The sequence below is a fragment of the Hyla sarda genome, chromosome 13, assembly GCF_029499605.1.
Source record: "Hyla sarda isolate aHylSar1 chromosome 13, aHylSar1.hap1, whole genome shotgun sequence".
Lineage (NCBI taxonomy): Eukaryota > Metazoa > Chordata > Amphibia > Anura > Hylidae > Hyla > Hyla sarda.
The window spans coordinates 48,951,140-48,976,304 of NC_079201.1; the positions used below are offsets into that span (position 1 = coordinate 48,951,140).

General features: G+C 39.1%; 1 protein-coding gene across 2 annotated transcripts in view; it reads right to left on the reverse strand.

The window, feature by feature from the left end:
• The window catches only part of MGAT5B (alpha-1,6-mannosylglycoprotein 6-beta-N-acetylglucosaminyltransferase B), a 142,530-nt gene that overhangs the window by 54,502 nt on the left and 62,863 nt on the right, over window positions 1-25,165 (reverse strand). For both annotated transcript variants that reach the window (XM_056550472.1, XM_056550471.1), the window contains exons 4-12: window positions 14,290-14,437; window positions 11,922-12,031; window positions 9,537-9,610; window positions 8,795-8,962; window positions 4,806-4,970; window positions 4,547-4,716; window positions 4,148-4,279; window positions 3,385-3,518; window positions 1,122-1,252 (exon numbers count right to left, since the gene is read on the reverse strand). In XM_056550472.1, the coding sequence (XP_056406447.1) occupies window positions 1,122-1,252; window positions 3,385-3,518; window positions 4,148-4,279; window positions 4,547-4,716; window positions 4,806-4,970; window positions 8,795-8,962; window positions 9,537-9,610; window positions 11,922-12,031; window positions 14,290-14,437 (1,232 nt within the window). The remainder of the gene's footprint in view (window positions 1-1,121; window positions 1,253-3,384; window positions 3,519-4,147; window positions 4,280-4,546; window positions 4,717-4,805; window positions 4,971-8,794; window positions 8,963-9,536; window positions 9,611-11,921; window positions 12,032-14,289; window positions 14,438-25,165) is intronic.

The following is a 25,165-nucleotide window of genomic DNA, read 5'->3' on the forward strand; positions in this document are numbered from 1 at the left end:
CACAGAGATATTATAGAGCTCTCTACACAAAGCAACATTATCACAGTATTCTACAACATGGTACTGAAGATCTTGAAAGTATATGTATGGATGGGATGTAAAACTATAGTAAATGGTAGAATACCACAAACACTGGGCTATGATTGGTTTACAACTTTAACATAGTTGGTTTAATAACTGGTTAATTGCAATAGCAACAGACATATCATGACAGTGCATAACGTGATATAAGAGAGTGCTAACCAAGCTCCTTGGCATTGGGAAAACGGTGCTATAGCTATTACCATCAGCACATTTTTGAGGAGCCTTCATTCAGACAGGAGCCAAGGCATTTCTACTGCCTTATATGGACAGGAACCATAAAGGGAATCTGTCAGCTATATGAGATGCTCCTAGGTCAGGTGTCAAGCCGGTGGTGCTGAGCTGCAGCAAGCATGCCTTCACCCTTCCCCACCCATCCCTGACTTGAAAGTTTAACACAAAGGGCTTAATACTGGAATCCTGGCCTGTAAGTCAATCAGTTGAGGTAGGAAGAGGTAAGGAGGAAGAAGACATGTATGTCGTTAGAACTGCCTCATTGACACAAATGCTGATAGATTCCCTTAAAAGGGTGTTATTTATTTTTTTTAAATAACATGGCAGCTAGGCATAGATGTATGAAGATATCACATTCAACCCCTTAAAAAGGCATCCATGTGACATAAAAAAGTAATCTTTGTATAGACACCTTTACAATTATCAAATGTCTCCCTTAGACTATGTGCATACACCTAAATACCTTTTTTTTTTATAACATTTGACTATAATTTTAGAAATTTTATTTAAGATGTTTACGACCCAAATTATGGGCCAAAATAAAGCCATAAAAAGGACCAGACACTTGATTTCACTGTTGCAACAATTGTGGCCATGACATTAAATTACCATGAACAATGTACCTGTTGGATACATTAGGTTTCATTGGGAAAAATATGTTTTGGGGCTGTTTTGTGGGCGAAAATACTGTGTGGGAACAATGCCTTAGAGTTGATCAAAATGAATACTACAACCAAATAGAACAAAAGATGAGCAGATGAGAAGGGAAAGATTTACATATACAAAAGGAAACATTAAAAGTTTACCTTCCACATAGCAGCTTCCTTCCCATATACCACAGCCATGTTTCTGACCTTATTCTGAGCCACCTGTTGGCGCTCAGTTTCATTCAGTTCATCTGTTACAAACCCCATGAAGGAATTATCTGGAGTGTGGGCTGTAGAATAAGGACACAGAGATGGAATAGTCTAGAAGTAGCATTTTGTATCTTTACTGCTGTTAAGGAGCTAGGAAGGACACAGGGAGGCATGTAGATGCATAAAGGATCCATCACAATACAAGAAATTAAGCTGTGGGCAATAAATGGGCAAGAAGGCATCAAACACAGGGGTAAGCAGACTGCAAAAAAGAACATGCAGTAACACAGGTGTGACACAAATACAGGAACAGCATCACTATCTACATGCAAGTGCTTTGATTTAATCATTCACTGACTTAGTTCTCAAAAGAAGTGAACTGTAGGTATGTAACACTATGATTGTATGTATTGTATCTCTTTTATCTGTGTACTGCATTTCCTACCTAGAGGTGGATTTATTGCTGCAACAAAGGGACTTTTACAGTATGGTCTGCCAGACTGATATCTAAGGTATATTAAGCACACAAATGCCTACATGCTTTGCCAATTTCATGCATAGATCTATTTGATGAACGATGTGTATATAGTAGCATCTGAAATATTGTTAGGCCTACATGGTGTGAAAGGGAAACTGTCAACTCTATGTCATGAGCAGATAGTTAATAGAGAGATGTAACAAATGATACCTATCTTATAGCTAATGGCCGTATGCCAAGTAGTAAAATCATGTTTTTCTTATAAGCTGAAGAGTTTTAGAGGCCGAGATGAGGTACAGAAAGCAAACCTCCTCCCTCCTTTAACCCACCCTGCTTGCCCTCCAGCCGTGTACATCAATCATGAGGGGCAGGAGGTGTGCATGCTGCAGCTCAGCTCGGCCTCTATGACACTCAAGCTGTAAGAAAAACATGATTTCATTATTCTGCTAACAGTCATCAGCCAAGAGACAGGTGTCAATTGTCTTATCTCCCTTTCAGTTATCTGCCAATGTCTGCCGCTCTGAGCATGATATAGAGCTGACAGATTTGCTTTCAATATTGCCTGTATATTACTGGATGTGTTTCTGCTGCAGAATGGGCAGCATCCATTGCTGTTGATGCAGTGTGTGCATGCTAATATGAATTGCCTTGCCCTTTATACCACTAAGCCTTGAAGCTGGTTTTACACTGCTGTAACATGTAGCATAAACAATTCTTTTTACTATAGCTCCATAAATGTTGTTGTCATGGAGCACTAACTTTGTTTGGCACTACTTGTAAAAAAAAAAAAAAAAAGAAAAAAAAAAAAAGGAGCATGATGCCATGATGTGTCTCTACCAGGATCAAGCATATTAATAGTTCTAGGAACCCCCAGATAATCTTCTTGGTTCTCGCACAATTCTTACAGTGTCAGGAATCTTTGTTGACTGCAGCCCATATACGTTCAATATTCTGTTTTGCTTGTTGCTGGCCTTTCAGAACCTGGCTCACTTTCTTGACCTATCTTCAAACATTTTTATTTGCGCTCATTGCATCATCCGAGAAAATCCTCTGGATCCTCCTAATTGTTTCCTCACAGGGATGTTCAAGATTACTACAACATTTTTTAAGAAGATTCTTGCTTGCTCTGTATTGCACACAATGCAGCAACATTTCCAACTAAATGAATGTGCTATTTCATAAATCCTTCTTCTACCTCTCCCCTCCCTGTCCTCCAATGATACTAAATGAGCTTCACCTAAAATGCCTTTACCACTTATGTAGTGTAGTTTACTGGATATTGTACGTGCTCTGTTACAATTGTTGTCTGTACTAATAATGAGAAAACATGTACGCGTCTAATACAGACTAGATAGATGAATTCCATAGGAGGATTAATTCACACCAGGAGCAGAACAAAGGGGGAGTATCTATTTCCAAGTCTTGGTGTTTAATGATGTTTAGTATTGGCATCCTATAGTCTTTTAGATCTTCAGGTTATCCAAAGCTTTTGGGTTCAGTAGCCAAGATACACGATTTGGTAACTACTGCAATTGTTATACTGAAAACAGTGAGGGGAAAATTATATATAGTGATACTTCCCCTTTATTCTGACAGCACAACATTACAGACCATATATTGTTTTTTCATTTTCAGGCAGCACAAAAAAGATGCATGAATGTCATGTAGCATGCTTAGCAAGATGTCTAAATACTTTAGTTTAAATCCCCCCCAGAATGCTCTTCCCAAACTCACGGAACATTGTCATGAACTGTTTGGGGTGCAGGTTCCAGTATCCCCAGTTTGTGCGGTAGCCGTGGAGTGTGGCATACTCTTCATGGTTATACGCTGGCTCTGTCCCAAATGTGTCCACCACACGCAGACGGCACCTGCAGGAGGGGGGTGTTCATGGTGTGGACCCTCTGTAAGGGGCCAAATGTCGGTGTGGAGTGCAGGGATCTATTTCTTTATGGGGTGTCAAAATAAATCAAAGCACAATAGAAAACTATGGGGAGTTATAATTACAGTTTGGAGCATTAGCTGTGGAACTCTGGGACAAGTCAATAGTCACAGTAAACCATCAAGTAGCCTAAGGATGCTACAGGAGGTCAGGTATCTCAGTTAAGCGTCATGGTGTCGGTAAGTCAAGGGTCAAAAAAGCCTGGAAACCCCAGATATAATTATTGATGTAAAGGGGTATTCTGGCCTCCAGTACTTATCACCTATCCAATGTTATATTGGTGGGGGTCTCTGGGACCTCAATTGATTACCAGAAAGGGGACCCAGTCAACTCTCCCCCAGCTTTTGAATTGAGCTGTGGTCAAGCATGAATCCTGCCTCACTATTCAAAGTCTATGACACTGAAAACATAGCTGAGTGCTGATCTGGAAACGGTGGAGGTCCCAGCAGTCAGACCCCAACCAATCTAGATAAATGCGCAGTGATAAATTCCGCAGGCCAGAATACCCTTTATATACATATCTGGGTCCATAGCCTCTATTTAAATTCATCCTCTCACCTGTACTTCCTGAATGACAGTCCCATATGCTGCTTCATCTGCTGCATGCCATGATAGTCTGTGTAGATGAGATCGAAATTTAGAGGTTCTGTAAGTGGACAATTTCCTCTTCCAGGAGGGACACCTAAGTAACTACAAGGAAGAAAGTGTCAAAAAGTGGAATGCCCACATGATCATCTCGTCTTCTGCATATACTTGGAATACAGAATTATTAACTAACATATAACTGTAAAGCACAACTTTCTTTTCCAACCATCTGAAATCTAGCCAATAGCAATATGGTCTAGAAAAATATTTAAAAAATTCAGCACCAAAAACAAGCCACCAAAGTTTTAACAAGTTTCTAACTCAGAAGCTCAACTGAACAAATCAATAATATAGGACCATTCTGTTCCTCACCTTTGCAGTTCCTTCACAGACACTGTTATTTTCAGACTGTGGCCCAATACATACAAAGCTGCAAGGACATCCGCCCACTGCACCATCTCCCCCAGGGGTCCGCCTTTCAGCACTCGTGGACTGAAAACATCACCAGACTCTTCGGTTAGAAATCCAATATGGACTAGAATCTAATGAGATATGGTAAAAAAAAAAATTGATTTAAAAGTAGGTACTTTATAACATAATATTAGATACAGAGTATTTAAGTTTTTAATACCTGTTTCTGCTCATTTGGTGTGTCTTGAATCTTGGCCTCCAAATTCCTAGCAGCCAAAAGCCATTGAGCCTCAAGCCTCCTCAGCCTTTTCTTCATAAAGATAAGAGATTCTTTACCAGTACCCATTAGATCAAGAAGAGAAGAGAGTTCTGTGCGGAAGGCCGCCTGGGAAATAAAACTGCATATGGGCATTCGAGGGGATTTTATATAAGCAATATACAAAAATTTGGGGAAAATATACACATTTTTACTAGAGGACTAGAGCTGCCTTGGGCTTTGGCTGGTGTCAGCACCAGAAAGATCTTGGCAGATACTGGGTAAATATGCTCTAAACTTTCCAAACTGAGAATGCACTACTTTCTTTTTAGCAAAAGAACCCAAATAACTTAAAGGGGTATTCCGGGGTTAACTAACTTTTAACTATCCTGCCCAATATGAATATTTATGCTAGTTTTACATTTCCTTGCTAAACGGTGTCTGCCATAGATCGTCTTCTTTTTCTTCATTATATGGTTCCCCCAGGTCTAGCGTTTCCTTTCAGGTTCTGATGACGTTCGTCTCACAATCCTTTGCGACTAGAGGCAGTAGCTGGTATACAGGGGCTTGGCTATTTCTTTTTCTGTCCTCACAAGCAATCCCCCTGAGGATGTTTGCGGTCCATCTGTACGAGATCTGCCGAGATCACGGGATGCCGGCACATCAGGATGTACAGATGGACCGCAAACATCATCAGGGGCTGGCTTGTGAGGAAATACAAGAAATAGCTAAGCCCCTGTATACCAGCTGCTGCCTCGAGTCACAAAGGATTATGAGAGGAATGTCATCAGGACCTGAAAGGAAACGCTAGACCTGGATGGACAATATAATGAAGAAAAAGAAGATGTTCCACGGCAGAGCGGTATAGCAAGTAAATGTAAAACTAGTATAATTGTTCATAATGGGCAGGATAGTTAACCCCTTAACGACGCCGGACATAAATGCACGTCCTGGTGAGCTGGTACTTAACGCACCAGGACGTACATTTACGTCCTATGCATAACCGCGAGCATCGGAGCGATACTCGGGTCATGCGTGGCAGGTCCCAGCTGCTGATAACAGTCAGAGACCCGCCGGTAATGACGGACATCCATGATCGCGTGGATGTCCGCCTTAACCCCTCAGATTTACCTGCTTCCGCCTCGAGCTGCCAAGGATTGTAAGACGATCATCAGGACCTGAAAGGAAACGCTAGACCTGGGTGGACCATATAATGAAGAAAAAGAAGAAGATTCACGGCAGAGCGGTATAGCAAGTAAATGTAAAACTAGCATAATTATTCATAATGGGCAGGATAGTTAAATGTTAGTTAACCACGGAATACCCCTTTAAAGCCAGTACTGTTGGTGCACAATGTTTTGTTCTGTGAGAAAGTTGCTTGGGTGCCATTGTGCATCCACCATGTCATTATCTCTTATGCCTTGATATTACTAGGTGATGGCATCAGGTCTGAGTTTTTCGTGCCAGGGGAATGGATCCATGCTACATTATACTTTACATTTTCAGGTTCACTAACATATGCAACCTAGTCACAATTACAAATATACATTTAGATGTTTTTTTACAGACACATCATGTTTCACACTATGGGATACACTTTTGATGTTGCAGGTTGGTCAGTCTAAAGCACTGATCTACCTTCAGATAATAAAAAAGAGAAGACCCTTAAAAAAACTCAAGATGGGGCTCCCTGATATTCATGAAATAATACCTCAATATTCGGGGAAAGGAAAGCTTAGCACTTATTGTTTGAGTCAATGACTGAATATAAATTTCACCCTGAAGGGCTGCATAGGAAATAGCTTAGAATATAATAACAATTTTGCAGCTAAGATACTGTTTAACGTCAAGCACAGTACCAAGCCTATTTCTTTTGAACAATTTATACTCTTAGGAGAAGATTTATCAAAACCTGTCCAAAGGAAAAGTTGCTCAGTTACACATAGCAACCAATCAGATTGCTTCTTTACATTTTCAGAGGCCTTTTCAAAAATGAAAGAAGCAATCTGATGGGTTGCTATGGGCAACTCAGCAACTTTTCCTATGGACAGGTTTTGATAAATCTCCCCCTTAACCCCTTAACGACCACGGACATACATGTACGTCCTGGTGCGGCGGTAATTTGCACACCAGGACGTACATTTACATGTGCGGCAGGTCCTGGCTGCTGATAGCCATTAACCCCTCAGATGCCGTGATCAATACAGATCACTGCATCTGCGGCAGCACAGCTACATTTCATGCTGATCTGATCTCCCGTGGCATGGCCGAGGGGATCAGATCAGCTAACATGACAGATGAAGGTCCCCTCACCTGCCCCTGTTGCCTTCCCGGCTTCTTCTGCTCTGGTCTGAGATCGAGCAGATCAGAGCAGAAGATAGCTGATAACACTGACCAGTACTATGCCCTATGCATTACTATGCCCGGACTGCTATAAATAGTCCCCTATAGGGACAATTAAAGTGTAAAAAAAAAAAAAGTAAAAAAAAAAATTTGAAAAATCCCTACCCCGAATAAAAATTTAAAATCTCCCTTTTTCCCATTTTACCCCTAAAAAGTGTAAAAAATAATAATTCATAAACATATTTGGTATCACCATGTGCGTAAATGTCCGAATTATTAAAATATAATGTTAATGATCCCGTACATGAATGGCGTGAACAAAAAAAAAGTAAAAAATTGCTGCTTTTTTGTCACATTTTATTTAAAAACAAAATTATAAAAAAATTTATAAAAGTGGTATTAATAAAAAATGCAGATCACTGCGCAAAAAATGAGCCCTCATACCTCCGCTTATACGGAAAAATGAAAAAGTTATAGGTCCTCACAAAAGGGATTTTAATTTGGTTAAAAAGTTATAAAGTTTGCGATTTTGTTTAGCACAACAATAATAGTAATCATGGCTATGATTTTAATTGTATTGACCCACAGTATAAAGAACACATCATTTTTACCGTAAATTGTACTGCGTGAAAACGAATCCTTTCAAAATTTGCAAAATTGGGGTTTTCTTTTTAATTTCCCCACAAAAATTGTATTTTTTTTGGGTTGCGCCATACATTTTATGGTAAAATTAGTTATGTCATTACAAAGGACAACTGCTCCCGCAAAAAACAAGCCCTCATACTAGTCTGTGGATGAAAATATAACAGTTACTATTTTTAGAAGGCGAGGAGGAAAAAACAAATGCAAAAATAAAATTGGCCTGGTCCTTAAAGGGGTATTCTAGGATTCTTTTTTATTTGACTATGCTACAGGGGCTTTAAAATTAGGGTTGTTCATAATATAGTGTCTGTACCTGTGTGTGACGGTTTTCTCACAATTCTTCTGTGATTTTCACTCCAATATTTATTTTTTATCAGCATACAAAATGACTGTTGTCTCACATTTTTCCCAGGTTGCAATGCGGCCGAGACCTGACTCACTAGTCAGCTGATGGCAGGGAGCCTGTCTGCTTCAATGGGTGGAGCGATCGCTTGGCGGGCGAAAGATTAATTAGCAACTAATGCAAAAGCTGTAGGCACCCTGATTGAAAACCACAGGTCTTTGAATGGATGCAGCTCATTTATGTTTCAACGGGTGGGGTGGCTGATGTGTGGGAGGGAGGAAAATGGAATTGTGGGATTTGTAGTCAAAAATACAGACGTCAAACAGGAAATACCAGTTAAAAAAAGCTAGCCACAGTGTTACGGTTATCTCACAACATAGCCATTTAGAACCAAGACAAGCACAGATCCTTCCTAAGCATGTCCATTACTGCCTGCCAGGTACGTACTAAAATCACCTTCTGGTGGATAACCCCTTTAATGTCAAAATGGGCTCGGTCCTTAAGGGGTTAAAGTATAGGTTATTTATAGTTGGTAAGTGGCTGGTATAGTTGGTCACTTACTTGTCATATAGCTATTAATTTGCATCATGCTTTGAGAATACTTTATACAGTTTTCAATTCATACCTGTTTTTTGGGGTGGGGTTTGGAAAATGGACCAATAGATTGATTTCTCCAGGGTAGAACTGGACAGAACCATTCCACCTCACTGAGGTACACCAGAAATGAGCACTCCGTACCATCCACTCCATAGAAAGCGTAACATGGATCAGATGTCCATCGTGATCGCATCCACTGAAAATGGTAAAAGGTTAGAAGACACACAGTAATTATAAATATGAGTAATTTAGTTTGAACACTACAGAATTATAGAATTATAATTATATATAATATATAATTATAGAATATAAGCAACAATACATTGTATGTATATTAACGGGGTATTCCAGGCAAAAACTTTTTTTCATATATCAACTGGCTCTGGAAAGTTAAACAGATTTGTAAATTACTTCTATTAAAAAATCTTAATCCTTCCAATAGTTATTAGCTTCTGAAGTTTTCTGTCTAACTGCTCAATGATTATGTCACGTCCCGGGAGCTGTGCATGATGGGAAAATATCCCCATTTGAGCTGCACAGCTCCTGGGACGTGAGTCATCAGAAAACAGTTAGACAGAAAACAGCAACTCAACTTCAGAAGCTAATAACTATTGGAAGGATTAAGATTTTTTTATAGAAGTAATTTACAAATCTGTTTAACTTTCTGGAGCCAGTTGATATATGAAAAAAAAGTTTTTGCCTGGAATACCCCTTTAAAGCCGTCCTTATGAAAAAAAAAATACATTTTAAAAAGTATTTAATACACTAACCTCCACTTTTCCAGAGCAGTCTGGGAATCTGGGGTCTCTTGGGATGTCACACATATCTCTCTGACCTTCAATAACTAAAGTATATATTAAGAATTCACTACATGAATGAAAAAGCAAGCTGTTGTAGTAAAAAAAAGTTACTAAATGGATGGCACAAACCACGACAATGACTTCTTTGCTCAATATGCTGGAGGCTTCCATAGTCTGAATTCGCTAAATAACATATTTATCTTATTATTTTAAAGGACTGTGGGTCTCCTAAACATCACATTAGGCATTAAAAGTAGGACTCAGACTTGCTGTTTCTGCTACTAGATACAGGTTCCTTACTAGTGTTGCTCGCGAATATTCGCAATTCGAATATTATTCGCGAATATCGCATATTCGCGAATTCGCGAATTTCGCGAATATAGCGCTATATATTCGTAATTACGAATATTCGTTTTTTTTGTTTGTTTTTTTTTCTTCACAGCACACATCACAGTGATCACCCCTCTCTGCTTCCAGCTTGTGTGGTGTAAAGAAGGCTCCAATACTACTGTGGTGAGACTGCCGGACGTAAATTCGCATATACGAAAATTAGCATATACTAATTTTCGCATATGCGAATTTTCGTGTATGTTAATTTTGTATATGCTAATTTTCATATATGTTAATTTTCGCATACGCGAATGTTCGCATATGCGAAAATAAAACGAGAATATTACGAATATGCGAATATTCGCGAATATATGACGAATATTCGTCCATATATTCGCGAATATTCGCGAATTCGAATATGGCCTATGCCGCTCAACACTATTCCTTACCTCACACCACCACAATACAATGAACAACACAAGGCTTCCAGTCCTATTCACTGTGTAATGCAGCCGATCAGCCATTAATGGTCTATCCTGTAGATAGTCCGTCAATCATACAGTCCCAGAAAACACCTTTAACATTAACATTTATAATGTTCTAGGACAAAGAAGGTACTAATATTTACTTTCATAGCGGTCTGCAACAATCAAGAGGTTAATAGTTAAAGCTCTGGGTATCTGGAACTATGAAGGGGTTCATGGCTAAATTCTTGGTGGTCTGGGGCAGTAAAGGGAATCATGGATAAATCCTTAATGGTATAGGGTAAAGTTGGGGTAAGTGTAAAGTACTAACCCCCCCCCCCCCCCCCAGGTCTAGGGGTTATATCTTTTGTCACTTAAATTGATCTAACATAAGGCTCTTGCATTGTTACTAATAGAGTGACAGCTGTACCTATCTACTGGAGTTATCTACTTTTACACTATACTGTGAGGTTGCTGTGGGGTCTTGTTTGTGGTCCTCTGAGAAACTGTGGTTCTGTTCATAGATATTTGACACCCCTAATACCAGTCCTGCACGGAGCTAGACATTGAGGGAAAACTGTCAGATATTTTGTCCCCCACTATCCACAGGTACTGATGGATAGTGTGGGAGACGCTGATTCCAACGAGCCCTACCTTGCCCGGATCCGCCCGGCCGTTCGCCCGCAATTGTACTTTTATTCTATGTGGAAATCTTGTTGTAGCTGGCACGGGCGGGGCTTCTGCAGCTAACTGGCACTGATGTCAGCGCCGATTATGAATATTCATCCCCCTTCCTCCAGTTAGGAGCAGTGAAGAGAGGGAGAGCTGGAGGGAGGGGGGATGAATATTCATAAGCGGTGCTGACTTCAGTGCCAGTTAGCTGCAGAAGCCCCGCCCGTGCCAGTTACAATAAGATTTCCACATCGAATAAAAGTACAATTGCGGGCGAACGGCCAGGTGGGTCCGGGCAAGATGGGGCTCGTTGGAATCAGCGTCTCCCACACTATCCATCGGTACCTGTGGATAGTGCGGGACAAAATATCTGACAGTTTTCCTTCAAGTTCCTCAAATGCCTTTTGAATGGGCCCCCAAGTTATTATTGGAGCCAATAAACAGTTTTCATTATAAATCACTGTAAATATTTTATCAATATCAATTCTGTAACTAGTTTAAACCTTGGCAGGCTTGAAGCCAGATACCTATATATTCTTTTATTTATTCTGTTTATTTTCTGATTTCAAATTTTTAGTACATTATTATGGGGCAGCTTATGCAAAATAGTCTGAAGCAGACCCTACTGTATAGGTCATTGTGAAGAGAGTGGGAGGCTGGGTCCAGAGGATCACCTACTGTGATCCTGTCTTATCTATATACCAGTGTCACCTTTTTACTGTCTCCTGTCTGCAGTATAAAAGACACTTCTGGAAAGTGATTTGTACGGAACAGGAAGTCTCAGCTTTTTATTAGGCCAGGATAAAAGATTTCAGGTCATTTTCTAACGACACACTCCCTATAAGATCAATTCTGTCCAGAAATACATATGACTGGTTATCTTCCTCACCTTTCCCTCTCAGGAGGCTGTTCCGCAAGATCTGATCAACCTTGACTGCAATGTCAGACACATTCTGAGCAATTGCCTGAATCTTCTCCATCAGACTCACTGAGTGCACACTGCAAGACATATATATTCACATTGCCAGTTACAGGCAGTCACATGCTATTCTTGTTTTTTTATCTGTCAAGTTTTTTCTTATAAAGCATTTTTCTGGAATTAGAGAATTTTCTTCTGAGATAGAACATTGTGTTCTATCTCTAAAAGAAAATTCTACTATATTATAACCAATTATAACCGAATGTTCCCAAAATCAATAGGTTGTTTGTTCTCTCTACAGTTTCTGGTAAATTTGTAATATATGTCAGGTCACATCATTGATTTAGGACTCCTACATAGCTATGTATATACAGCCAGATACCAGTGCAAATATCTATATAAATAAATAAATAGCTTATGATAGCTTATGTGATTATAACATATTTGTAAATTACTAAAAATGACTCCTTGCCCCCAGAAAGAAATACCTAATGTCTAGGCCACTAGGTGTCTCACTTCCTCATGATCTACAGTCTACTGCCTGTTGATAGGGGTTATCTGTCTCTAGTAAAAGCAAGAGCAGGGCAAAACACAGGGAGTAGGGGTAGGGTTGAGCAGGAGACAGAGATCCTGAAAAGAGCCTGGGCTGTGTACTTGTAGGCCGAGCCCGTCTGCCTGCTGAAGATGATCCACATTATTCCTGAAGTTTAAATCAGGACTTCCATCTTATTTATCAAATGTGAAACTCCAGACCACAACCTCCTAAAGGGTTTTGGAGCACTGCCAGTAATGAGGGTCAATCCGACCAAAGGTTAAAAACATTTAATGAAAGGATAAAACGTACAACATGTTTAGAAACTGATCAGGTTTCTTTTTCAGGTGCCATACCAGAAGAAGAAACCAGGCTGATTTCGAAACACATTATTTGGTTAATTCTTTCATTAAATACTTTTAAACTTTGGTCAGATTGACCCTCATTACTGGCAGTGCCCCAATACCCTCTAGGAGGTTGTGGTCTGGAGTTTTGTATGTGCTATTAGCACCTTAGAGCTTTGGAGGAGGGAGCAGCAGCCGTACTTCACTACGCCCTAATACAAGATGTGCCAGATTTGCACAACTTGCATAGGTGAGTCGGTCTTTGACTCTGGTCCACACCTAATTGTTTGGGAAGGATTCACACAGTGGAGCGCCTTGTGTTTTTATAATCCATCTTATCTTTGACCACCCAAAATGCCCTAGGCAGTGGTCTCTTGTATAAACACCAGTCCTACTGTTGTTTATCCACAGTGCTTAAGTGTGATCTACCCCTTTCTTTAGCAACAGCAGTCAAGTCCAAAGTGTAGCCCTTTCCTTGTTGGGCTGCTGCTAATTCCTTCATTTTTGCTCACATGGCACCTTATTAACACATGATATCTGTGGTGCTGTACTGTAAATAATCCCTCTGCACAATGCCAGCCTATTCAGACCAGTGCACTTTTTCGAGCACTATGTCATGGCATAGAAGAGAGGAGTAAGTGCTGTGCTGTACTGTGATTGGCCAGAGAGGTAAGGGATAGGAAGCCGTAGGTATGTAATATTGGAAAACAAGACAGCTCTGGCCTCACCACCTTAAAGAAGATGTCTGGCGGTAAGAAATGTATCCCATATCTGCAGGACAGGGGATAAATGTCTGATCACGGGGGTCCGACCACTTGGACCCCCTGCAATCTTCCGTCTACTTGTCGTCACTCCAACTGGTTCATCTAACAAAACCAGGCAAAAAAAATCATGTAAACAGACAAGTACACTTAAAATTTGGACAATACTGAATTAACATGAAGCCACTACACCTTCTCTTATTGCACAAAATATTGTCCTGCCCTTACAATGAGCACCAGATGCTCTTTCAAGGGTTACCCTTCGGCATGGACTTTTTGTACCTCAGTAAAAATCCAGCTCTCTAATTGAAGTTATTGTTTTACTGTCTTTCAACGATCAGGTTTCTAGATAATATATTGCACTTTGGCCTACAGCTAATGCATACATTAGAGTTTACATAAAAACCATTGTCCATACATCATATCAATATTATGTAAAGTTGCTTTGCTGCTATGCTATAAAATGTCACATTCTAGAGACTGGCACAGAACTGTCAGGAATATTTCAGTGACAATGCACACAAAGCCTGACATGATGTCATATTCTGTTCCCAGACTGCCGTACAGAACTGACAATTTCTCATCAAAATGATCATCCTCCTCCTTTCCTTCACAGACATTGTGTGATAAGTTCTAGTGCACGACTTGCTAGAGTCTGTGCTGATTTATTCCAAGCAGGAAAGAAGAGTCTAGCAACATACCTGTCCAAAACAAAGTGCCCTGTGTCCTCTGCCCTATGGGACTCGCTGACATTTTCCAGTCTGGCCAAGATATCCATCCTCTTTACCAGGGTCTCCAGTATGTCATTCATTCTACGAAGGGCTCCTCGAGATTCTCCTAAACCTAGTACTGAAAACAAATTGACAATTTTATCAGACTTGTGTAATTTATATATCTTCTCCTACTCTTCAAGTGTGGATCTCTTAAAAGGGTACTCTGGATTTGAAAAACATATCCCCTATCCACAGGATAGAGGAAAAGTGTCTGATTGCGAGGGTCCAACTGCACAGATCCCTTGTGATCTCTTGCACCACCCGGCTCTCCTTGTGCATGTGGCGGGGGTTGACATGCCCTCTCCATGCATCTCTATGGAAGAGCTGGAGATACACGGGCATAGTCAGACCCACCGCGACCACACACCTACCCTCTATGCTGTGGCTCACGGCGCTGATCGACCAGACAGGAAGATATGCTTAAAAGAGGATTTATTGACCAGAATGCAACGTGAAACGTGTTGCGTTCTGGTCAATAAATCCTCTTTGAAGCATATCTTCCTGTCTGGTCGATCAGCACCGTGAGCCGGGTTCCTCTGACGCCAAGTACCTACTACCACATATACTCCTGAGGGCAGCAGATGATCTTCTTCTACATATCTATCCCGTTGTTGTGTATGTGCTTACACAACCACCCAGGGTGAGCAGTTCTAGTATATATTTAGCCCCCTGGGTCCAACAATATTATTCTATGGAGAGCTTACTTCCTTGTCTCTATGCTGTGGATCAGGTATATGTTTTTCAAAAACAGAAGTACCTCTTTAAGAAGTTTGATGTTGAAAAACTGTAATCAACTCGCAGACAAATACATTTTCGTTCTAGTCTATGTTGGCTTTTCACGTGGCCATATATTTTCAATAGTTGTTGGCAGAATGTTTGTTTGTCAAATAGTTATCTCTCTGATCTCCCCATATAAATGAACATTCAGCATAGCGGACCGTTAATGTGCACTCTATGGGGAGGGCCAGACAGCTTTTGTACCGGATTTCCCTCCCAACACAATAGAGTTAGGCAGTGAATATCTAACACGCCCAACCCGTTTAATCATTAACATCATCTACTGGATGAGAGTTGAAAGGCCTGCATACACCTTAAAAAGAATTTAAACTTGCTGATAGTGATGGGTTGACCCAACTTTAGTCTAAGTCTATGTTTACATGCCAGAATTTCTGCATGGAATTCTGCATGAAAATTCTGCATGAATTTATAGTCAATACACTTCATTAGGATTTCGCTGTCCCTTTCACACAGCAGAATTTCTGTTGCTGAATTTCAACTGCAGGAATTCTATTGAAGGGAATTGGCTATAAATTCATGCAGAATTTTAAAGGGGTACTCCCGTGGAAAACTTTTTTTTTAATCAACTGGTGCCAGAAAGTTAAACAGATTTGTAAATTACTTCTATAAAAAAATCTTAATCCTTCTAGTACTTATTAACTGCTGAATACTACAGAGGAAATTATTTTCTTTTTGGAACACAGTGCTCTCTGCTGAATCACGAGCACAGTGCTCTCTGCTGACATCTCGAAGAGCACTGTGTTCCAAAAAGAAAACAATTTCCTCTGTAGTATTCAGCAGCTAAAAAGTACTGGAAGGATTACGTTTTTCTTTTTACAGAAGTAAGTTACAAATCTGTTTAACTTTCTGGCACCAGTTGATTTAAAAAAAAGTTTTTCCCCAGAGTACCCCTTTAAATTACAACTGCAGCGGTATCTAGAGAGAGGGAGGAAGGCGCCTCATGTGCGGGATCAGTAGATCTTGCAGGTGGGGGTAGGGGACGGTGATTCCCAAGCCGCTTACCAAAGTTGGTTGTGCGCCCACACACAACAAGGTTAAGAGCAGAAGAGATATAGAAGAAGGTCCACTGCAGCCCTCCTGGGTAAGCGTAAAATCAAAACCGAATGACCAGGGAGTCAGGAGTTTGTCTGGCGCAGAGAGGAACCATCAGGCAGCCAAGTAAAATAAATGGATTTATTAGATGCAACGCGTTTCGCTGCGCATGCGCAGCTTCATCAGGCATGACAAGGGAAGGTTGGTAACAGATATATATACCTCCAGGAATTAACCATTAGAGTACTTTTTGGAAGAGTTGTTACATAGAATTACATATCCACATATAAATGTGACAATGTATGAAAAATATATAAATAGATATAAATAAATATAAATAGGCAAACAAAAGTCACAAAAATAATAATAAAACAACAATATAAAAGCACAATGCAATCTTATAAACATATATATATATATAATATAATTATCGCATGTGGTGTGAATATAACACCACAAGCGACTCAAGGAATCACACCGCTTAGTCACCGGTGCGGCATTCAACAACGCAAGTTGGATATTATTTCAAAAAATGTATATGATATAAAGAGATATGGACCTATAAGGTGTTATGTGTGTTAATTCAAAGGATAAAATTTTTTTTTGTATATCGCTGCCTTATTAAATAAAGAATAAATAATAAACAGTGCGGTAAACCAAATCGCAACTGACCAGAAGGGGATATATGAACACTACTTGGAGAAAGTGAAGAAGATGAACTAGAATAACAAGTGCGGTATTGAATACAGCACCCGGCGAAAACGCAGGGTGTGAATATTCGTAAAGAGATCTAAATTTACAAACATTAAATAATGAAATAAAAAATACAGAAGTTTCTATATGCAGAAAGGAAGGGAAGAACAAAAAACAGAACTTGGATAATAAAACATAAGGGATAATAAATACACAGGGGGGCGCTCCAGGGTGAACAGCACAGAAGGAACAAAGAAAAAAATAAATCAAGGTATAATATTTTGGAGATTAATCCATAGGAAAAAATGGAAAATTTTTAAACCCTAATTTATCAGATTTAACTGTATCGATACATTCATTAAAACCTTGAGGGTGCAAAGTATGTAGTTTGTGAATCCAGAAGGATTCACGATTATTTAATCTTTGTATTCTGTTAGGTAAATGAATGGGGATAGTTTCTAGAATAATTAATTTCAAAGTTTCGGTATTTTTTTGATGATAAAGAGTGAAGTGTCGGGACAAACTATGCAACAAAAAACCATGTTTTATGTTCCATCTGTGCTTGTTCATCCTGGAGCGCACCGTTTGTGTGGTGCGGCCAACGTATTGGCGGTCGCAACCACAGGTTAATAGATAGATAGCAAAAGTGGTGTCACAATTTAGTGAATCTTTTATTTTAAATGTTTGTTGTGTGAAAAAGGAAGAAAAAGTATCAGTTTGGATGATCCATTCACAACAAAGGCAGCGACTTTTTTTTGCAAGGGAAACAATATGGTTTAATGGAACAGGAATTCTGTGGTGTAAGATGTTCGGAAAATCTACTGGGGGCTAATAAATTGCTGAGATTTTTGGAACGTCTGTAGGTGACATTAGGAACTGGGGGAATTATTTGGTTTAGAATTTTATCATTTTGAATAATGGGCCAGTTTTTAGTTAGTATTTTTCTGATATTAGATGCCTCAATATTGAAATTCGTAACAAAGTTATATCTAAAGGGGTTATGATTATTTGGATTATCTGGATTATTTGGGAATAGATGTAACCAAATCAGATTGCTTTTTATCTTTCACCTTCACATATGCCTTGGTTAGGAGCGATTTAGAATAGCCCTTCTGTATGAAGCGTTGTTTTAAAACCTCAGCTTGAGAAATAAAATCTGAATCAGAAGTACAATTTCTGCGAATTCGTAAATACTGGCCGAATGGCACCCCTCTTAGCCAGCTTGGATAATGTGCACTATCGAACTGTAAAAAACTGTTAATATCAACAGATTTGAAAAAAGTCTTCGTGGAAATAGTGCCATCGACTGTTTTATGGATATCAAGGTCTAAAAATTGGATGGAGTTTTCTGCATAATGCATAGTAAATTTTATGCCCCATGTATTAGTATTCAACTCATGTACAAAGAGGTCAGCTTCATGTTTGGTACCTACCCAGATCAAGAAGAGGTCGTCTATATAACGACGAAAGAAAAAACTGACATAAAATACAGGGACTGTGCCATAACTAGGGACTCGAATCGCCCCATAAACAAATTAGCGTAACTGGGGGCGAATCGAGTCCCCATGGCACAGCCCCTGTTCTGCCGATAGATGGTATGATTGAATTCAAAAACATTATTAAGAAGAATAAATCTAATAGACTCCAGTAAAAATTCTGACTGACTGGGGTTTAGTGAGGGATCCTCTTGTAGAAAATGTTTAATTGCAGGAACACTTAAATCAGTGGAGATGTTAGAATAGAGGGAGCACACATCCAGGGTAAGGAAACTATAATGAGGGGGTAGGGATAGGGCATGTAATTCAGAAATGAGCTGAGCTGAATCTCTCAAATAGGATGGTAAATGTAAAACAAAAGGTTGGAGAAATAAATCTATAAAGTGTGAAAGGTTTGCAGTAATCGAACCAATACCAGAAATAATAGGTCTACCAGGGGGATTGGTTAAGTATTTGTGTAATTTGGGTAAATAATAAAAAATAGGTAGATTATAATTTTTAATATTGAGAAATGTGTGTTCCCTTTTATCCAACAATTGTTTTTCTACAGCTCCACCTATAAGCAAACAATATGGTGAAAAAATATGAGGAGAAGAAGGGTCATGGGAAAGCGGGGTATAATATTTGAGATCTGATAGGATTCTGAGGGCTTCATTTTTATAATCAGCCCTATTCAAAACAGCGACCCCCCCCCCACCTTTGTCTGCAGGGCGAACAATAATAGATTTATTGTTCTGTATGGATTTAATTGCAATTCTCTCAGCAGAAGTTAGATTATCATTCTCCTTAAAAATAACAGATTTATCAAAAATAACAGAACACACATTTCTCAATATTAAAAATTATAATCTACCTATTTTTTATTATTTACCCAAATTACACAAATGCTTAACCAATCCCCCTGGTAGACCTATTATTTCTGGTATTGGTTCGATTACTGCAAACCTTTCCCACTTTATAGATTTATTTCTCCAACCTTTTGTTTTACATTTACCATCCTATTTGAGAGATTCAGCTCAGCTCATTTCTGAATTACATGCCCTATCCCTACCCCCTCATTATAGTTTCCTTACCCTGGACGTGTGCTCCCTCTATTCTAACATCTCCACTGATTTAAGTGTTCCTGCAATTAAACATTTTCTACAAGAGGACCCCTCACTAAACCCCAGTCAGTCAGAATTTTTACTGGAGTCTATTAGATTTATTCTTCTTAATAATGTTTTTGAATTCAATCATACCATCTATCGGCAGAACAGGGGCTGTGCCATGGGGACTCGATTCGCCCCCAGTTACGCTAATTTGTTTATGGGGCGATTCGAGTCCCTAGTTATGGCACAGTCCCTGTATTTTAAGTCTGTTTTTTTCTTCCGTCGTTATATAGACGACCTCTTCTTGATCTGGGTAGGTACCAAACATGAAGCTGACCTCTTTGTACATGAGTTGAATACTAATACATGGGGCATAAAATTTACTATGCATTATGCAGAAAACTCCATCCAATTTTTAGACCTTGATATCCATAAAACAGTCGATGGCACTATTTCCACGAAGACTTTTTTCAAATCTGTTGATATTAACAGTTTTTTACAGTTCGATAGTGCACATTATCCAAGCTGGCTAAGAGGGGTGCCATTCGGCCAGTATTTACGAATTCGCAGAAATTGTACTTCTGATTCAGATTTTATTTCTCAAGCTGAGGTTTTAAAACAACGCTTCATACAGAAGGGCTATCCTAAATCGCTCCTAACCAAGGCATATGTGAAGGTGAAAGATAAAAAAACAATCTGATTTGGTTACATCTATTCCCAAAAAATCCAGTTCCAATCAGCCTCATAACCCCTTTAGATATAACTTTGTTACGAATTTCAATATTGAGGCATCTAATATGAGAAAAATACTAACTAAAAACTGGCCCATTATTCAAAATGATAAAATTCTAAACCAAATAATTCCCCCAGTTCCTAATTTCACCTACAGACGTTCCAAAAATCTCAGCAATTTATTAGCCCCCAGTAGATTTTCCAAACATCTTACACCACAGAATTCCTGTTCCATTAAACCATATTGTTTCCCTTGTAAAAAAAAAAAGTCGCTGCCTTTGTTGTGAATGGATCATCCAAACTGATACTTTTTCTTCCTTTTTCACACAACAAACATTTAAAATAAAAGATTCACTAAATTGTGACACCACTTTTGCTATCTATCTATTAACCTGTGGTTGCGACCGCCAATACGTTGGTCGCACCACACAAACGGTGCGCTCCAGGATGAACAAGCACAGATGGAACATAAAACATGTTTTTTTGTTGCATAGTTTGTCCCGACACTTCACTCTTCATCATCAAAAAAATACCGAAACTTTGAAATTAATTATTCTAGAAACTATCCCCATTCATTTACCTAACAGAATACAAAGATTAAATAATCGTGAATCCTTCTGGATTCACAAACTACATACTTTGCACCCTCAAGGTTTTAATGAATGTATCGATACAGTTAAATAATCTGATAAATTAGGGTTTAAAAATTTTCCATTTTTTCCTATGGATTAATCTCCAAAATATTATACCTTGATAATTTAATAAGGCAGCGATATACAAAAAAATTTTTTATCCTTTGAATTAACATACATAACACCTTATAGGTCCATATCTCTTTATATCATATACATTTTTTTGAAATAATATCCAACTTGCGTTGTTGAATGCCGCACCGGTGACTAAGTGGTGTGATTCCTTGAGTCGCTTGTGGTGTTATATTCATAATTATATTATATATATATGTTTATAAGATTGCATTGTGCTTTTATATTGTTGTTTTATTATTATTTTTGTGACTTTTGTTTGCCTATTTATATTTATTTATATCTATTTATATATTTTTCATACATTGTCACATATATATGTGGATATGTAATTCTATGTAACAACTCTTCCAAAAAGTACTCTAATGGTTAATTCCTGGAGGTATATATATCTGTTACCAACCTTCCCTTGTCATGCCTGATGAAGCTGCGCATGCGCGTTGCATCTAATAAATCCATTGATTTTACTTGGCTGCCTGATGGTTCCTCTCTGCGCCAGACAAACTCCTGACTCCCTGGTCATTCGGTTTTGATTAACTGCAGCGGTATGACACTTATCCCCTATCCACAGGGGGATAAGTGTTTGATTGCGGGGAGTCCGACCTCTGGGACCCCCCGCGATCTCCCTAATGGGGCGCCACCATTAGCGCTCATGGTGAGCGCTAAGGCACGTAGCTGCCTCCCCGCCTCTCCCATAGAGATGTATAGAGGAGGCGTGCCGGCTGCAACGTCATGCTGCGGCCGGCATGCCCCCTGCACGGGACAGCCGCGGCCCCATACAGGAGATCACAGGGGGTCCCAGCAGTCGGACCCCCCGCGATCAAACACTTATCCTCTATTCTGTGGATAGGGGATACGTGTTAATCACGCTGCAGATGTCCTTTAATGCAGAATTCTGTGCCGAAATTCTGCCGTGTGAGCACAGCTTTAGGTGAATGGGAACCTTTACAGTTTTGTTGTTGAAACTGGCCATAAAGGAATAATGAGACAAGGTGTAGGACCTTATTTTTGGTAACATTCTGAGAATATTCTTTCCTGAGATGGTTCATGAACAAAAGTTCTTTTGTCTGACTAGCATATTAAAATTTCAAAGGCTTTCCAGACAATAGCGATTTGTAAAAGTTTGGTTGAAACAATCACACGTGAGTAAATTGCATCACAGTTCATTGTTTTGGTTGAAATATTCAGTTTTTATTATCTTTAATGCTTGTGGGCACCTTAAATGGGCAATGTCAGATACAATAACGTTGTATATGTTGTAAATCTTTGCAAAACATTAACCTATCTAATATACTTTATAAGAAAATATTATGTCCTTTCTAAAGAAATCATTGCTTATAAAAAAAAACACCCCATACCATCCAGAACACAATCCGCTTACCTGCCTCCTGCCATCGATCGCCGATTCAATGATGTAGCCTGGCTTAGCCAGGCTATATCAGTGGATCGCCAATCTCACTGTGAAATGCTATGCCATACAGTGAATGCAATCAAATTACATATAAAAGTCCCCTATGGGGACTTGAAAAGTGTAAAATAAAAATTAAAAAAATGTTTGTAAAATTATATAAACCCCTTCTCCTATTAAAAAATCTAATCACGCCTATTTTCCCATGTTACAAAAAATAAAAAATAAAAATTAACATATTTGGTATTGCCGTGTGCTTAATTGTCCAAACTTTTAAAACATAATACAAAAATAGAGAAACAGAAACATAGCCGCACATCCACCATTTGTATTTTGATCTGATTGCTTCTCAGCATAATTTCAAAAACTAACAGGTTGTTAATATACATTTTGATCAAAAAGTGTTAGGCTAGGGACCCACTCTTATCAGGTGGCCTTGACGTGGCGAGTGGGCTTGTACTTTTTGATCAAAGTGTATACTAACAACCTGTTAATTTTTGAAATTATGCTGAGAAGCAAGTAGATCCATATGCAAATGGTGGGTGTGCAGCTATGTTTCTCTATTTTTGTTTTAAAATATAATGTTTATGATCCTGCATGGTTAATGGTGTAAATGTACAAAAAAAAAAAAATACCAGACACCCAAAAAATACAGATTTTTAATCACATCATATATCAGAATTTTTTTTTATAAAAACCAATCAAAAAGTACCATTAAAACATAAATGGAACCGATAAAAACTACTGATCACGGCACAATAAATTTGTTCTCATATATCTCTGTATACAGAAAAGTAAAAAAGTTATAGGGATCAGAAAAGGACAATTTTATGCACACAAATTTTGTTAAAAAAATATACAATAAAAGATAAACTATATAAATTCTGTGGTGAAAGATATAACCACCGGCACTGCTGTAATAATGGAACTAAGTGAGCAACAGGTGAGATGAATGAAGCACAAATCCTATACGGGTGCTGCGTCCAGAAATGAACAATTCCATATTTCCAGACCAGAAGAAAGGTAGACGGCACTCACCAGGAATGTAGCTTCAACTTCTTTTATTTATCTTTTGCAATCATCTCAGATCTACATTCCTGGTGAGTGCTGTCTACCTTTCTTCTGGTCTGGATATATAAATCCTGTTTAGTTGTCATGTCTGTCTTGGTCTGTGCTCACACACAACTATTGGTTATATGTTCCCTGGTCAGTTATGTTCCCCGGTCAGGGAATAGTTAAAGCCTTTGGCTTTCTATCCAATAGCTCTTAAGGTGTGTCTACATAAGGTGTCCAGCCTCTAGGCTGGTGATTACATCTTGACTTCCTAATATCCTGTCTTGCTGCTAATATGCTGGACATGCTGCTATGGAGCTTTTCTTAAAACACTCCTTGTTTGAGCTTTTAATCTACTATCTCTGTTTTAGCATGCATCTTGCATTTATTTTTGATATGTTCCGGGTTTTTACCCATGGTAAGATAGCATGCTCATAGTAGATTTTAATCAGTGTTTGTACAGTCGGTTTTAAGATTTCTATGTCCTTTCCGCTACACTGTGTTTTCTCTTGTATCTGTTTTCTGTGTGTCTATAACTAGATTTCCCTGTTACCAGTCCATGGGCACGCTGAGATTGATCCTGTGTCTACTGGAGGTTTAGGGATTGTGATTATTTCAGTTTAGCAATAGATCCCGTTTACCTTTGTGTGAGGGACTCCGAGGGTATTGTTATTCCTGTGTCTACTGGAGGTTTTCTAGGGGATTATGCTATATTCCGGTCTGCTCCTGGAGTCTGTTCAGACTCAGTGTTCTAAAATTATATCCTGTTGTAGCCTTTTTTTTGAGTTGTAACTAGGTATCCCTGTTACCGGTCCATGGGGACTCCGGGAGATTAATTCCTGTGTCTACTGGAAGGTTAGGGATTGTGATTATTCCTGTTTAGCAATAGATCCCATTTACCTTTGGTGGGGGACTCAGAGGGTATTGTTATTCCTGTGTCTACTTGAGGTATTCTGAGGGATTGCGATTATTCCTGTCTTGTGTTCAGTGTGAAGTGTTCTATAATTATATCCTGTTGTATCCGTTTTTATGAGTTGTAACTAGGTATCCCTGTTACCGGTCCATGGGGACTCTGGGATATTGATCCTGTGTCTATTGGAGGTTTTCTGAGGGATTGCGATTATTCCTGTCTTGTGTTCAGTGTGAACAGTGTTCTATAATTATTTCCGGTTGTATCTGTTTTTCATAGTTGTAACTAGGTATCCCTGCTAAGGGTCCATGGGGACTCTGGGAGATTCATTCCTGTGTCTACTGGAGGTTTAGGGATTGTGGTTATTCCTGTTTAGCAATAGATCCCATTTACCTTTGGTGGGGACTCAGAGGGTATTGTTATTCCTGTGTCTACTTGAGGTATTCTGAGGGATTGCGATTATTCCTGTCTTGTGTTCAGTGTGAAGTGTTCTATAATTATATCCTGTTGTATCCGTTTTTCTGAGTTGTAACTAGGGATCCCTGTTACCGTTCCATGGGGACTCTGGGATATTGATCCTGTGTCTATTGGAGGTTTTCTGAGGGATTGCGATTATTCCTGTCTTGTGTTCAGTGTGAACAGTGTTCTATAATTATTTCCGGTTGTATCTGTTTTTCATAGTTGCTAAGGGTCCATGGGGACTCTGGGAGATTCATTCCTGTGTCTACTGAAGGTTTAGGGATTGTGGTTATTTCAGTTTAGTGATAGATCCCGTTTACCTTTCCATGGGGGCTCTGGGGAATTGAGAATTAATACAAGATATCTCCGTG